The following is a 15,650-nucleotide window of genomic DNA, read 5'->3' as shown; positions in this document are numbered from 1 at the left end:
CTCTTATTGTTAGTGAGTTTTTCCTTGCCACTGTCACCCTTAACTTGCTCATTAGGGCTTGGACCTGGATTTTCTGTAAAGCTGCTTGTGAAAACATGTAAAAAGTGCAAAAATCATGAAAACATATAAAAAGTGCTAAACGAATGCATTTTGAGTTGGCTCAGCAAGTCAACAAGGAAATTGTATATCATGGAACAAAACCTCCTATCTCCAAAAATAGTACCTTTAATAGGAGAAGAAAAAATGTCTTAACGTTAATGTATGTTTAATGGAATTACATTTATTTTGGTTTATTTCTACTGCTCCGTTTATTACGATTGTAAATATAATGTAATGTAATGCATGTTTCATATTTAAAATGGAGTTGTGAGGTATTGGCAGGAAATGACAGCGACAACATGTTCCTTGAATAAAATGTAATGCTTAAGAATGTAAACAAAAAAAAGTAGCATTGTATTCAAAGGAGTTTTTAATCTCATATTCAGCTTCAAGCATTTCACCAGTAGAAAACACTGAAAATGCTTTAGTGCGTGATAAACAGACAGAATCACACTTGCTATAAGTCTCAAGTTCCTTTCACACGCAATTCATTGTACTGTTCAAATTCTCCAGACACTTCTACTGTTGTGAGGCCAAATCTAACTCAGATTGCGTCATCCATGATTACACACAGACGGAATGCTGTCAAACACTAAAAGGTGTAGCTTGTGAGTGGCTGGAAGTTTACACCGGTTTTTCATTGTACCTCCTGTAACCCTACAAAAAACTTTTTAATGCCGTAATAGTGGTTATTTGCCATCATAAAATCATGAAACTGTACTGGATTGAACAACGCTCATGCAATACTAGCTTATCATAGCAAGGGATAAACATATTTACATACACTTTAAATATACAGTATGATGGTACCTGTTCAGCGCCAGAAGTCAAAATGTGTATCAAATGATGTTTTTAAGTCCTTACTGTCATATACAGTATGTTGTGCATTACATAATATTCTGACTCATCGACAACTGTGAGACACAAGTTTCATGAACACATGTTCACATTTCTATATACAGTATATTATACCTGGGATAACTTGTTCCTTTGGTTATATTCATTCAACTCCAACTTGCTCCATTTTAAAGACCGTGTAATAAAGTCCTTAGGCAAGTTTGTGCACTCGACGGCCAACTTAGCAAAGTCCCCGGGTAATTATTTCCAGTCGTAGACCAGGCTCCTATCAACATGGATAGGGAAATACATTTATACAGCAACATTGTTTGAAATCTGACAAAATTATTTTGTGGTCTTTGGCTCAACACAATGCTGCTTTGGGTTGTTTTGGCTCCACAAAAGGTCCTTTGATACTGTCTCTGGTGTAAGGACTTCAGAAACTCTACAACAGTACTAGCCTAAATCCACACTTGTGTGCATGTTAAAGTGGGCTGCGCTTCACACCCGTTACATCAAAAAAGGCTGTCCCATTTTGAAGGACTCCTCAAATGCACCCTTTATTTCTGAAGGTATCCTTTCAGACCTCTATCATCCATAATCCATCACACACAGCACAAAACCATTGAAAAAATGGTGGAAACCAAGTGTGAGTTGGCGAGATGCTATTCCTGGTTAAACTTTTCCCAACAAGATGAATGACTCTTTTTATTATAGGGTGGGACGTCTTGTAAAACATGTTTAGTGTCACAAGCTGTCCTATTCAGATTTCAATGAGTGAACCGCCTCCTCTGATAATGCCTTTGGTGTTTAATGTAAAGAAATATCTCATGCATAAAGGTTCCAAAAAGGGTTTGCTGGAATGATGGAAGAACCGCTTCTGGCTCTCTAAATAATCTTTCAGTGGATGATTCTGTAACAACTTGATTGATCTTTCTGTCCTGCACCCACTTATTTTGTTGCAAATCTTGAGATGCTCACAAGACATGCCATTCCATCCACTAGTATACTGAATGTCTGCATTGTACTATTTAAGATATTACAATTATAAATCATGGCTATATCAGCCTGTGTGTTGCACAGGATCCTTTTAAAAATGATCATGGATGAGATGTATTAAGAGTAAGAGGGAGATATCTGTGTAGTGTTCATGGAAGCTGACTGGTGAGGTATGTTGTTAAGAAACATTCTTTGTGAGTCGTGTGTCAGTATCTATATGAGTATGAGGTGCCATAAAGATTACTGCACCATGGGTCCTAGTATGACTGCCCCACCGTTCTTCACCCCGCAGTAGTTTCAGCATCATGTGTACTTGAGCTATGATTAGCATAGTAGCTAACTGGTTGTCTTTTCGAATATGACTAGTTTTAATCAGCTACAACAACATCGTCCAGCTCGGTAGCACTTTAAACTCGACGTTATGTAGTGGAACTACATAACTACTACTCCAAAGCCAATTTGTTAGTCAAATGGGATTTTTGCCAGTATTCTATCAACCTTGTCCAACCACAAGACAATTGCTGTGAAAGAACTAAACTGTGGGCAGAGCATGGATAGATCACTTGAAGCCACTCACTTGGTTCTACCATAAAATCTTCCAAAGAACTCTTTTTGGTGTAAGCTCAGTCCCAGCCAAAGTCTTGCCCACTCATCTGGTAGAACCTGAGGTTGAAGGGCCTGTAGAAGTCCCTGAGTTTATGGAGCACCTCAGAAGAGATGGGTGGGTGTGTCCTGCCTTTGGACTTGCCCAGGCAGCGGGGCCTGCTGCTGCCTTCAGGCTTCTTCAGGCACGGGAAGCCCTTGGTCCGGTTGAAGTAGAAATGCTTGTCGCCAACAATGCGCTTAAGGCCCAAAAAGTCCTGAACGCGGCCTACTTCGCCAGCTGGATCACTGACCAGCCTCTCACCACTCACAAACAGGAAGCTAGACAGAGGAAAGTGTCTCAGCCAGTTCTCCAGGTGCTGGGCATACAGGCCGATACGCACAGCACTCCATGAGGCATCCACAGCCCCGGAGCTGGAGTTCTTGAAGGCCAGGCTCTGGAAAGAGGGCAGCCCAGGGGTTTTGGTCAGTGTCTGCGTGTAGTCGGACACGGCCCTGGTCACTGGGTCCCGCACCACCACGATCAGCTTTGTGCTGCAGTTCATGGCACACAGTCTGGAGGGGGTCTCTTTGGTGACGAAGTAGCTGGGTGTCTTCTCCATGGTGATCTGGCCATCCAGAGTCCTTGGCATCAGGTTCCTGCAAAACGGAGCATTTAATCGAATAAAATCAATGAAAAAATAGTAGGACTGTCACTTTGTCAATTACTCAATTATAAAAAGATACCTTCTCTACAAATCTGCAATTACTATTTGGGCATTTCACTTATGTGCTTACATACAATTTTGATGGACCTGTACGTCAAATGTAACTTTAATTATGCTCAGGTATTATTAGCGATAATGCATCTACTGTTTACTCCGCTCCACTTTAGTCATTCACATAGTTACCACTTCTCTTTTGTGCTTGAGTTTCCTTTGAATCTTTTTTAGCTGCTGGACTGCTTTGTTGTTGCTCACACCTCTAATTTTCAAGCTTTGATGGTTTATTTTAGATCTGAAGAATGCTAGAAAGAGAAAAATAGCACTTAACAGACTCTAGTTTCTATGCTGAGACATGCTAGATGTATTAAGAAGTTCCACTGCGGTTCTGTACGGAACATGGTACTTACTTTTACTTCTAAATCTTTTTGCTTGACTATGGGATGAGGCTATTTGACCCACCTTTGCTTGTGAGGAAAAAGCAATGCAAATGTACAGCTCTGATGAAAGCCAATGTTCAGTGCTAGTGCTACATAAATGCATTTCCATTTCAGGAACAGTCCAAAACAGTGCAGGCTGTGTGAGGTAAGAGAGGCACCTCGAGTGCAAACAAAAAAGAACTTCGGGGTATCGTCAGTACAGACAGACATGGCACAATGTATAATTTAAAAAAATGATTAGAATGAAAGAATCAGTTTTATTTCTGTATGATGAAACAAACAAACAAACAAAAACGGTAATTGTGGTATGTGCAATTGATTGGAGACCTTCTGCAGATATCATGGCTTGCAAACTTTTTTGAAGCCAGCTAGGAATCTTTCTGTTCTTGTTTTGTAATATTTTCAACCACTTTTCCTTGTAGAATGTCTACTTCTACAGTATTCTTGAGCCGTCTTGCACGCACAGCATGTTTAAGACCTACCCACAGTCAATAAAGTCAGAGGACTGTGAGGGCCATTCCAAAAGCTACAGCTTTCTTGAAGTTGTTCATAATGAGTTTTAAGGTATGTTTTGGATCATTGTCCTGTTATAGAAGCCAGCCTTTTTTCAATTTCAGTTTCATATCTGACTGCACCACATTTGCTTCCAGAATATACAAATATTTGGAAGAATCCATACTTCCATCTACATATTCAATGTTTTTTGTGCCATAACTCCAAACAGACCTACCCCCATGCTTGACAGCTGGCAAAATGTTCTTTTCATTTAAATGCTGCTCTTTTTTTCTCTGAACATACCTGTGGTGATCTTGGTCAAACAGTTCTATGTTACTCTTGTTTCCAAACTCTGGTTTACCTAGGCATTCTTTTGCTTATTTCAAACAGCAGGTGCTCCACCACACTTGTGTGAGCTAAATCTTTTTCTTTGCTGTCACAGGGGGGTTTTGCTTTGCCTTTCTGGCCAGCATAGGAGCAGTTCTAAGAGTTTGCTTGGTCTTCCAGATTCTGCCTTGACCTCCACAGTTCCCCTTAACTGCCATTTCTTAATGACATTTCAGAGCCTTCTCCTGCTTTGTAGGCATCACTTTCAGATCCTCAACCAGCTGCTTATAAGAGCTCATGGCTGTTAGCATATGTTTTGAAGAGTCAGGGAATATATTACCTTCTATAGTTGTTATTAGCTAATGACAATTCTTGACTTGCCTACACAGGCCTAATAAGTCAATACAAGAGATAATTATGTTCTGAGATGTTACAGCTGAAGTTTTTGCTCATACAATATTTACTACTTAATTTTTCCATTATAAGTTAATCAAGTATAACTAAACCATAGTTTGCTGCAGAGGTTGCGTTCACTTCTTTTCATAGTCTAAAAAACACAAGAAAATATGTTATTTGGCCAGAGGTTTGACCAAAATTATTACAATTGTTAGATCACATGACATATCTTGATTCATCAAAACCCATCTGGAACAAAAGAGCACTGTGACTGATTGTAGGGCTCTTTTCAAGTCTGTGATAACAGCACTGTAAAGGCCAATATTGTTATAATGATTAGCCAATGATATAATGTGCAGCCCAACCAAATCATGACACATAAAGCAGTTTGAAAGTATAAAATGTATCAAGATTGAACAATCAATTGCTCACAGAAGAGCATGGGCCTGAGAACATATACACATATCACATTTAAGCTCTCCAAGGTCACAGCAGGTCCACATGCTCCAACACAAAGATTCAGAACATCTTATGTAAGCACATAAATAGTTTTCTCTTCATTTAATTTGCACCAACTGCGAAGAACTAATGACGGCCCCTCCTGCCAGCAGATTACATTGGAAGCGTACGTTGCTGCTCCTCATCTGAGCCAAACCACCAATGACTTCAAGCTTTTGTTTTCTTACATGTGAGGAAAATCAAATGCTGGAGGTTGTCTTTGTCAGTTGCCGTGTACAGACCCAGCTCTAAAGTGGTGTGATTAAAGGAGGCTTTTGGACCTCATGTGAAACAGGATGCCACTCAATAAGGATCTGATCAGCAAAACCCACAAAGCCACAAAAACCACTTAACAGTAATTTGCCCCAAGACTTCCTCCTCCCCTTCCCCACTGTCTCAGGCCCCTCCTGTGTGCGTATGAGGAGCTGAGATGTGCTGTGTCCAGGTCTCTGGAGATGTCGGGCACAGGAAAAACGTCTGTGGGACAAGGCGTCTTGTCTTAAACACCAGAGTTAATTCCCTGGTGACGTTAGATGTGGTTTGGGAGGTCTACAGTTAATGGCGTACAGCTAATAGATGCGGCTTGGGTCTGATTAAAGTACATGTCTGTTTTGAACCACTAAAATGTCTTTATTTTCATACACATGTGAAAAAAAGACTGTATAAAGAGTGTCAATCTGAAACATAGCCTCAAGTTATCACATTTAACATGTTCGTGTTACAAGATGAATCACATGCACACTTAAAAAAATTATTTTTGGAGTGACGCCATAGAAGAGCTTACTTTAGCTCCCTAAAGAACTTTTATTGAGTCAACAAACACACATAAGAGAACTTACTGGCTTCTATTATAGCCTATATATGTGTTTTGCACTAACAAGTTTTCTGTTCAGGGAAGTGTGTCAAAGTTTTTGTTGGTGGTCAGTGATTGTATGCTACAGACGCAGCAGGTAGAGATTAGGTTTGAAAGCTGGAAAAATAATAATAAAATAGAACTGCTAATAAAACAACTGTCCACTGAATGTTTTTTTTTCTTGTACCAAATGTAGTTTTACTACGTCACTGCTATAAAAACCCCTTTTGGCATTTTCATTTTCAAGTGTATATTTGGTAATGGTGATTATATTCAATCTCATTTGTATCTGACAAACTGGAGGATTTTCAATATTTTTTAGAACTTTCCCCTTTTTTTAAGTCGAGGTGAATGTTAAAGGATTATTTCAATCTACCCACTGTATTCATTTTTATGAATTATTAGCATTAATTATTAGGAACCCAAATACAAGGCACCTGTGAGGAAACTAGTATTCATAACTGAAGCTGGGTTGAACTGTTGTGGCCTACCCCTTCAATAAATAAAATGCTACTTAATTCACTTCCAACACATCTAATTACCCCATTGATATTTACCACATGGATTCCATCAAGTCCTATTTTGTCAAAGACTTCCGTTCAGGACTTTCATATGTGATTTAATGACATGGCTTTGAGAATGGCCATGATGACATTCTAGTATTAGAAACCCGTATGGTTGGTTAACATGGATGGAGGTTCCTGTCCTACGCATGTCAAGGGCACCCATAAACATGCACAGATCCTTGGCATAAATAAATGTTGGTTTTGGAAAGTGACCACAGAAGACATGTTTCATTCTTTCTAGAGCGACTGCAGTTCGACATTGACGCGCTTTGACAGCGCTGGGGTAAGTTTTTCAACAAATGTAATCTTCCGTTAGGCTATGCATGCACAGGCAAAACAAGCCTAACATCAAAAATACAACAAAACAGAGATAATTGTAAGGGGCTACATTGGTACATCCCTATATGTTCAAAATTTTTTTTAAATATATAACAAAAAGGCTGGCTGTGTGTCTCCAGCAGCTTCAAAACTAAATGTGAAATATTTTTATTCTGCATTATAGTAAATGAGTATAGTATACAATCTTTATAGTCAATATTCTTTAACCCTAACCCTAAGCATCTACCCTACCAAATATTTGCTCTAACTCAGCTCCATACATACCTGAACCAAGCCATTGAGCACACTGAATACCTAGGACGGGTGTGTTGTAAGCTGTGTTAAAGAAGATATGCATTTTGAGGCAGCTGTTTCTGAACTCTTTCTACTGACTAGTTTCTAAGTGTTCAAACAGCATTAGTTGTGCATGACATTCGTGGATAATGACAAGCCTCCCAAATTATGTTTACTGTGACTAGCTGTTTATTTCCAAATAAGTACTAAAAACGAATTCTCCACATTTGTCTGATTGTAAGAGAGTTAGAAGCCAATTCTAAAGTAAATACATACAATTTGTAAGAAGTAACTAGTAATTTGTAGTTGATTTTTTTCAGTACCTACTCCATCTCAGGTGGCTGCAGATATTGAAGAGACAAAGTTAAACAGGAACTTGAACTTGAACTGATCCAAGCAACTTCAGACGCTTTCTGCCCTGGGGGAAATTACTCCACACTGCATTCAGCACTGCATGGGTACTCTAATCCCTATGCTAATGACATAAAAAAAGACAGAATGGCAAGAGGTAGGTCCAATCTGTTCTCAATACATTGCAATTCAAATCTATTGGATGTTACGTTGCAGAAATAACATGAAAAAAATAGGTTATGAGATTTTGTTACATAGAGTGAGAGCTTGAGAAAAGACCAAAATCGTGCGTCTCATGCCAGAGCCATGAGAGTTGGCAACCCTGCATCCCTGACTGGAAAACGTTAGTGTGTTTTGCACTACAGCATGCACTTATTTGTGGCATGCTGGTATAAAAGTTATGACAAAAACTCATACAAGAATTTTAACCAGTATACCCACTACTACTTCTACTGTAAGTTTGTTTTGAGTGAACACATTTTCTGTTCTTCTGAAGCACAAAGAAAAGATTTCATTTATTATTGTTCTATGTACTCATTGACAGTCTAAACTGCTCTACCAAGAGCTTGCAAAGGTTTAAATTTTGCCATGCACAGTGAGCAGGACTCTTGTCATGAGCCAAACAGCGCAAAATTGTTGGCTCACAACAAGAAGGGCTGGGTTCACTTCCCCAGCCAGGTGACCAGGGTCCTTTCTGTAAGGAGTTTACATGTTCTCCTCACGTCTGTGTGGGTTTCCTTACTCAGGCCAAACTGCTCCTAACTGTGAGTTTGAGTGTGAATATGTATGTCTGTGTCCCTTCAGTGGCTGGTTCTTTAAATAATTATTTTTCTCAATAAGATGTATGAGTGCAAAGAACCTCTGCAAAGCTCAAAACCCCTCCATATCATGTAAAACATCTATACCAATTAGATACCTTTCCTACAAGTGTACATCCAAGCCAAGTCCTAATATCCTAAATATACAGAAGTGGGTCATTTGAGAAGGACCCAGGGCAAGGTTTTCTCAAAAGGTAAAAAGAAAATCTATTAACTCTTTTAAGCAGAGCAGAGCTCAGCTTCTGTGCAGTATCACATCTCTGCATGTATCCATGTTTCTGCCACTCTGCGCCACAATTACTGCAGATCAATGTGTCTGTCTCCGAGGTGTGAGGTGGCACTGAGGAGGACAGGAGACTGAGGCTCTATGTCTGTGTATATGTCTTCTGCCTCCTCCTCAACGCCCTAAAGGTCCCTCTGATAAGTATTGTTTTATCACAGAATGACTGAAAGCTGTCTAGCTGAATTCATCCATAGTTAATGTGGCCATGGCACCGACAAAAATCATTAATTGTTGTCTCTCAGGATTAAAAATAACCCTTCAAGTCCTAGACTGAGAAGGTGCTTACAAAAATGAATTAATATGGTGCAGTGTTGTGTATTCTGCGGCCTGTCTGCAGTGCAAAACACATCTTCAATAAAAGACTGTACACTCACTGGCCACTTTCACTGGCCTCTTCAGTTGCTTGTTAACACAAATAGCTAATCAGCCAATCACATGGCTGCAACTCAGTGCATTTAGGCATGTAGAGGTGGTCAAGACAACTTGCTGAAGTGCAGACCGAGCATCAGAACGGGGAAGAAAGGGGATTTAAGTGACTTTGAACGTGGCGTGGTTGTTGGTGCCAGACGGGCTGGTCTGAGTATTTCAGAAACTGCTGATCTACTGGGATTTTCACACACAACCATCTCTATTGTTTACAGAAAGCGGTTTGAAAAAGAGGAAATATCCAGTGAGCGGTCAGTTGTGTGGACGAAAATGCCTTGTTGATGTGAGAGGTCAGAGGAGAATGGGCAGACTGGTTCGAGATGATAGAAAGGCAACAGTAACTCAAATAACCACTTATTACAACCAAGGAATGTTTCCAACACCTTGTATATATAAAGTATGCCATGAAGAATTAAGGCAGTTCTGAAGGCAAAAGAGGGTCCAACCTTTTACTAGCAACCTAATAAAGTGGCTGGTGGAAATAAGGCAATGAAATAAGTTGAGAATAAGGAGATAAAAATAATTATTTCAACTGCAAGTTGATGTTCAAACAATGGAGGCCCATTTTAGCCACTTGAAAAATAAAGTAAGGCATTAAGCCAGTCATTGTAGTCACTGTAATCATTTCTAATAATTAGGCCATTTTTGCCATTATTTTACATTCACACTTACTATTTAGATGGTACTTTAAATGTGAGAAACTTTCTCATCATCATAGTGGGGGGTGGTGGAAGTGGCTTCCATTCCAACCCCCTTCTACCTACATAACAGTGTAACAATAATATACAGCATTTTAGGGTTTCATGCTATATCAAAACCTTGTATCTCCATTTTTGTTGGTTTGCCTGTTGTTCTTTACATTGTGTGTTCATTTTATGATGAATGGACCAAAAAATGGCCCAAAATAACTTGGATGAATGTCTGGTTCCATTGACTTATATTAAAAGTGAGGTAGGTTTTTTTCCTTCTCCAGTAGAGTGACCATTTTGGAGAGGTTTTGCTTCCGACAACATTGATATGGATATATATACACAAGTATGTCCAAAATGTTAACTTTACAGGAGAAAACAAAAACATAATGAGAATATTTACAAGTAATTTTGTACTATTTCTATTGGTTCATGAAACGTTTGGGGATGACAATGATATATGTGTGTATGAAGAAGGAAGAAACAAAGAAAAACATTCATATATATATATATATATATATATATATATATATATAAAACAATAGCTGTGTCAATATATGTGTATATATATATATATATATATATATATACACACACAACAATACAAGAAATAGTGAACACTTAGATAGACTTATTAATAGAAGTCATCATGGTAACATTTCTAACAAGTCTATTAACATAAAAGCAACTCTAATTTTCAGTGGAGAGCTGGAGGATATGTTCTTTCATGGGTTTTGATTTCTCTCAGTACTAGAAAGTTGTCTGGCGTGTCTCCTATAAAAACGTATCTAATTAACTGAGAACAGACTTGAAGCAGATTTTAATGTAGAGAAAACACTGAAGTTTTTCTATTTTCAAGTGTGTTATTCACTGTAGGGTATTAGCCCGAAGGAAGAGGTTTATGTTGTCTTTATTCCAAAATTATTGCGTAACTCCAAATAGACTGTACCAGTTTCATTCATTTCTTTAAAATGTATTGCGCAATTTACTGACAGCTCTTAATAATTATTTAACGAAACATCAGCAGCTCATGGCAGGATAATTGTAAGCCTAAGGCCTTTAAGTTCAGTGATCATGAATTGATCACGCTTGAAATCTGGATGACTCATTATCTTGTTAACTAGACACGCAGTGTACGATTTAACTGAAAGGAAGACGTGGTGCAATGGTGTTCTGAAACATTAGTGGAAAAAAGTAGTGACTGGCACTATTAGACAGACAGCGACCCGCTGTTCTGGGAACGCACACACTAGTAGCAATTTGCCACTGATTATACATGTGCGTTTCTCTCCATCACGATCATGAGTGCTCCACACCACTTATTTCCTGCACCCTAGCATTTAGCACACTTTAGCAGACTTAAATCACCCACTTCTCAAGAACCAGCAGCTATGCCCAGTTCTCCACAGCCAGATAAATTGGGTATGAGTCTGGTGTGTCTCAAACCATGTTTTTAATTCACAGTTTAAATACATCAGAAATTAAGCTTGTAAAAAACCCCAAATTATTCAATGATTATTACTTCAGCTATTACCAGATGTTTTGTGCACAAAGGGTACTGATCAAGGCCCTAAAGACAGAGGCAGGCCAAACGGAGTATGGGAACTCACAAGCCACAATCTTGAATCACAAGTTGCAGTACTATGTCACTGTCATGAAGATTAGCGGATAGAGGATGTAAATCAAATGTCAACATGAAAACTATGCTGGGGAAAAAGGACTACATGTACAGAGTGGTGTGTTTAGGGTGGGGGCAGGGGTAGTATCAGCCCCCACAGATATCTGACTGGCCACAAATGCCTCCACCATTAGGCTTGAATCAACAGATTACCACATCAGAAATATCTGGAAGATTTATGATGGTTATCAAGTTGAACGGTTTAATAACTGTCATATGTATGATGTGTTTTCTGATAGTGCTCTCTCTCTCTCTTTCTGTCTTTCTGTGTGTGTATGTGTATGTATATATATATATATATATATATATATATATATATATATATATATATATATATATATATATATATAATAGTGATTTTCTGGATGCTAGTGTGTTTAGCCATTTCCAAGCCTCTCCTCGAGGAAGCCCAGTATTATATGTACTTAAAAAGCAGCTCCTGGTTTGACCAATCAGTGCTTCAGTAAATTGTGCTCATGATGTCATTGATGATATTAACATATTAACAAGTCTCTGTGGTGGGAAAAATATGGACCCAAGAAATTCTTGTTACTTTTTATTGTTTTTATGTTTATTTGAAATATGAATATGACTTTATTTTAATGTGTATTGTGAGAAACTCACTGCTAAGGTAAATTGTTCAAAAATTTGCTTAGATGCCTAAACCTTTCACACAGTACTGTGTATATATATATATATATATATATATATATATGTGTGTGTGTGTGTATATATATATATATATATATATATATATATATATATATATATATACACAGTTTTGGTCTATTCATCATTCAAATTGTAAGAATGCAAAGAGTAACTGGAATTTTCAAATAATACAAGAAAATTAAAACAACAAAAAGTTATTATGTGAAATGGTTATGAATCTGCTGCCTGTTTTGTGATCCATTTGTCCATTTATTGTGGAGCTGAACATGCAGGGAATGGAAGGAAACAGCTTTTTCACTATTTTACACAACCACTATTTTAGCATCATTAATATTACAAATGAAAAGTCCAAAGGCACATTTAGGTTCATAGCTTATTTTCACAGCAGATAAAATGGCTATATTTGCATTGTAGAGATCACTGGTCAATGTCTCTACAGATTTATCATTTCTTATCAAACCTCGCTGAATGACTTTATTTACATCTCACTGATAAAATTATGCAGAAACCCCTTTAACCAGATAAAGCCAGACTGCAGCCTTTCATCTTTCCTGGCAAAACAGGAAAATGACATTATGGTTTCATCAGAGTTGTTAAATACGAAAAAGACAAGGCTGTTACATTGTCCAGGCTTGTGGTAGTCAAGTCACTGCTGATATGCAGCTTGACATATCTCCATAAGGACACAGAAAGCACTGCAAGTTCACAAAGTTAGGAGTCTGTTAGAGCTTACAGAGTCTTGAAATATGACAAAATCAAACTCATCTTCAGCATAGCAAAACATTTCAACTTTTGAAATGCACACATAAATGAGAAAGCACTTATGAAAGCAATGGAGTGCATTTTTGTTGGCATGCTAATAGTTGTTAATGTCACCATGATGACCACTTCACCAATAAATGTCATATTGGACAATACAGACAGTCAGCAGTCTTATTTCCATGCTGTCAGACTACTGTTATTACAGGCCATAAAGTCTTCCTAATAAACGTTACAGCCCTCTGTACTGAGAAAGCTCACTTTCAGCTGTTAAGAATCTGACAGGAGCAGGACACAGATGGATAAATGCAACTCGGCTTGCTTCTTTATATCCCTTTGAGTATTTATCTTCCACACATGCACACTCAACATTAAGACATGCATCTTCTGTGCAGCATGCCTGGGCCTGTGCTACATTTACAGCATTTGGCAGGCGCTCTTATCCAGAGCAACTTACAAGTTGATTATTTTACACAGGTAGGCGAAAGTTAGGAGTCTTGCCCAAGGACTCTTAGTGGTGTAGTGTAGAGTGCTTAGCCAGGTGGGGATTGAACCCCAGTCTACAGCATAGAAGGTAGAGGTGTTACCCACTACACTAACCAACAATTTCACAATGTCACTCACCACTCGACCCAATGGTATATTCAGTGTGCAGTTGAAAAAGAATATGAGTGAAAAGTGGAACAAACCTCTTCAAGACGCAACTGTTTTCAAGTTAATTAACCCTTTTGCAGTTATGGCATACAATAATAAAAGCACGGTGCAGTTACATACTGATCGTTGCTTGTTGTAGAACATTAAAACAAGCAGAGTCATGCGGATATTAATGTACAAATATGCATATATTTCCTTATTCTGCACCTTGGCCCCCACCATTTACACTGACATTATAAGGAGTGTGCCCTGGCGACCTGTTCAGGGTATATCCTGCCTTCCACCCGATGACAGCTGGGATAGGCTCCAGCACCCCAATGCAACCCTGAGGGAGAAGAGACTTAGAAAATGTGTGTGTGTGTATAAGGAGTGTTTCAGCCCAGGCTGCTTCAACAGGACAGCCAATCAGAACAGAAATCATTTACATACAGTCGTATGCAAAAGTACCCCTGGTCAAATGATGTTGAGTTTCTATGTTATAAAAAACAGAACACAAGAGGGAGTGTGTTATCGTGAAATAAATTCACAGCTGTGATTTTGTTGAAGGCATGAGCTGAATGTGAGTGCCGTAGATCATCATAGCCACGATGTTCTAGTGAAAACACATGACCTCGAGTGTTCTATTGCTTTTATACAACAGTTAAATAAAATAAATAAATAAATAAACTGGGCTGTGAACATGGCATTTAATATGTTTTAATGTTAGCAACTGGTATAAAAACATGTGGCCCATGCCAACGTTATGCTGCGTTTTATATTTTGTTTTATTTATTTTTAATATGAAATCATTTGAAACTGTGCAGAATTTTTTTTCAGAGCTGTCAGATTTAAGTGTGTTCTCTGTAGAATATGTGTTACTTAATTTCACTTAGAAAATCAACAAAACATGGAATTTGACCAGGAGTCTTCAGATTTTGCATAGGTCTATTGGCACAGCAAGAAAAAACAAAAAAGGGACAATGAGAGGTGGAAAATGGTCATTAAAAATGAATTATGACTATTGTTGGTACACTATGATAACTACACAAGTTGCATGAAACAAAACAGGAATGGCAGGAATTTATAGAAATTATACAATTTATATTTTATTCATTTTTATTATACTTAGTATAATTTTATATTTTTAATACAATTATAAAAACTGTAGTGTAAAAAGTCATGTAATCCAGTCATGGCTTTTGCAGGCACTGGTAGGTATGACCCTAGATGGTCAATCAACTCCATCAGCAGTTTAATCAACTACCAGTGTTTAGAAAGTACAGGACGGGAAACTGGAAACCTCTGTTAACTTCTTAACAGTTAGACTTATTATACAGAAACTGATCTTATGATTTATTATTAAGAATCTATTATGAATTATTCAGTGACCACTGTTCTGGAAGTTATGTAAAGAAGGAATGATCTGCTGTATGACATGCGACTGATCTCCTGGTCTTACTGACTCTTCAGTAGTTATGAGAGTTAGAAAGTGAAACATGGGCCCACATACAAGAGTGCAGTTTAATGGTTAATTCTTTGGAACCAAAAAGCAAAACTTTACAGAGTGACTACGCTGAGACGAGGAAAGAAGGGTGCAGACTCAAACTGGGCCAAAAGTGGACAATGCTGCTCTGTGGTTTTACATGTTGTCTCACAGGCTCTGTCTTCAGGGGACAGAAGCTGACATGTTGGACAGCCGAGCTCGATGAGGCGCCAGGTTTCCACGGACAGACAAGCTTGTACATTGACGGGCAGAAACATGGCCTGAGGATGGAGGACTGTGACAAGAAATCGGGTAAGAGCACTGTGAGAACCGTCCACAGCTTTCCACATTATGCCAGAATTCCTCACTCTTGGAGTCAGACATAGAGGTGGTTTTGAACTCAACTGCATGTCAAATAATTACTATGTAAAT

General features: G+C 38.3%; 1 protein-coding gene across 1 annotated transcript in view; it reads right to left on the bottom strand.

The window, feature by feature from the left end:
• Positions 1–451: 451 nt before the first annotated feature.
• The window catches only part of LOC108432167 (heparan sulfate glucosamine 3-O-sulfotransferase 6), a 30,796-nt gene continuing 15,597 nt past the window's right edge, over positions 452–15,650 (bottom strand). The window contains exon 2 of the mRNA XM_017705831.2: positions 452–3,177. Coding sequence (XP_017561320.1) covers positions 2,559–3,177 — 619 coding nt within the window. The 3' untranslated portion in view covers positions 452–2,558. The remainder of the gene's footprint in view (positions 3,178–15,650) is intronic.

The sequence above is a fragment of the Pygocentrus nattereri genome, chromosome 14, assembly GCF_015220715.1.
Source record: "Pygocentrus nattereri isolate fPygNat1 chromosome 14, fPygNat1.pri, whole genome shotgun sequence".
In the NCBI taxonomy this organism is placed as follows: domain Eukaryota; kingdom Metazoa; phylum Chordata; class Actinopteri; order Characiformes; family Serrasalmidae; genus Pygocentrus; species Pygocentrus nattereri.
The sequence above is the reverse complement of the archived record's forward strand: the minus strand, read 5'-3'. Positions and strand labels throughout refer to the sequence as shown.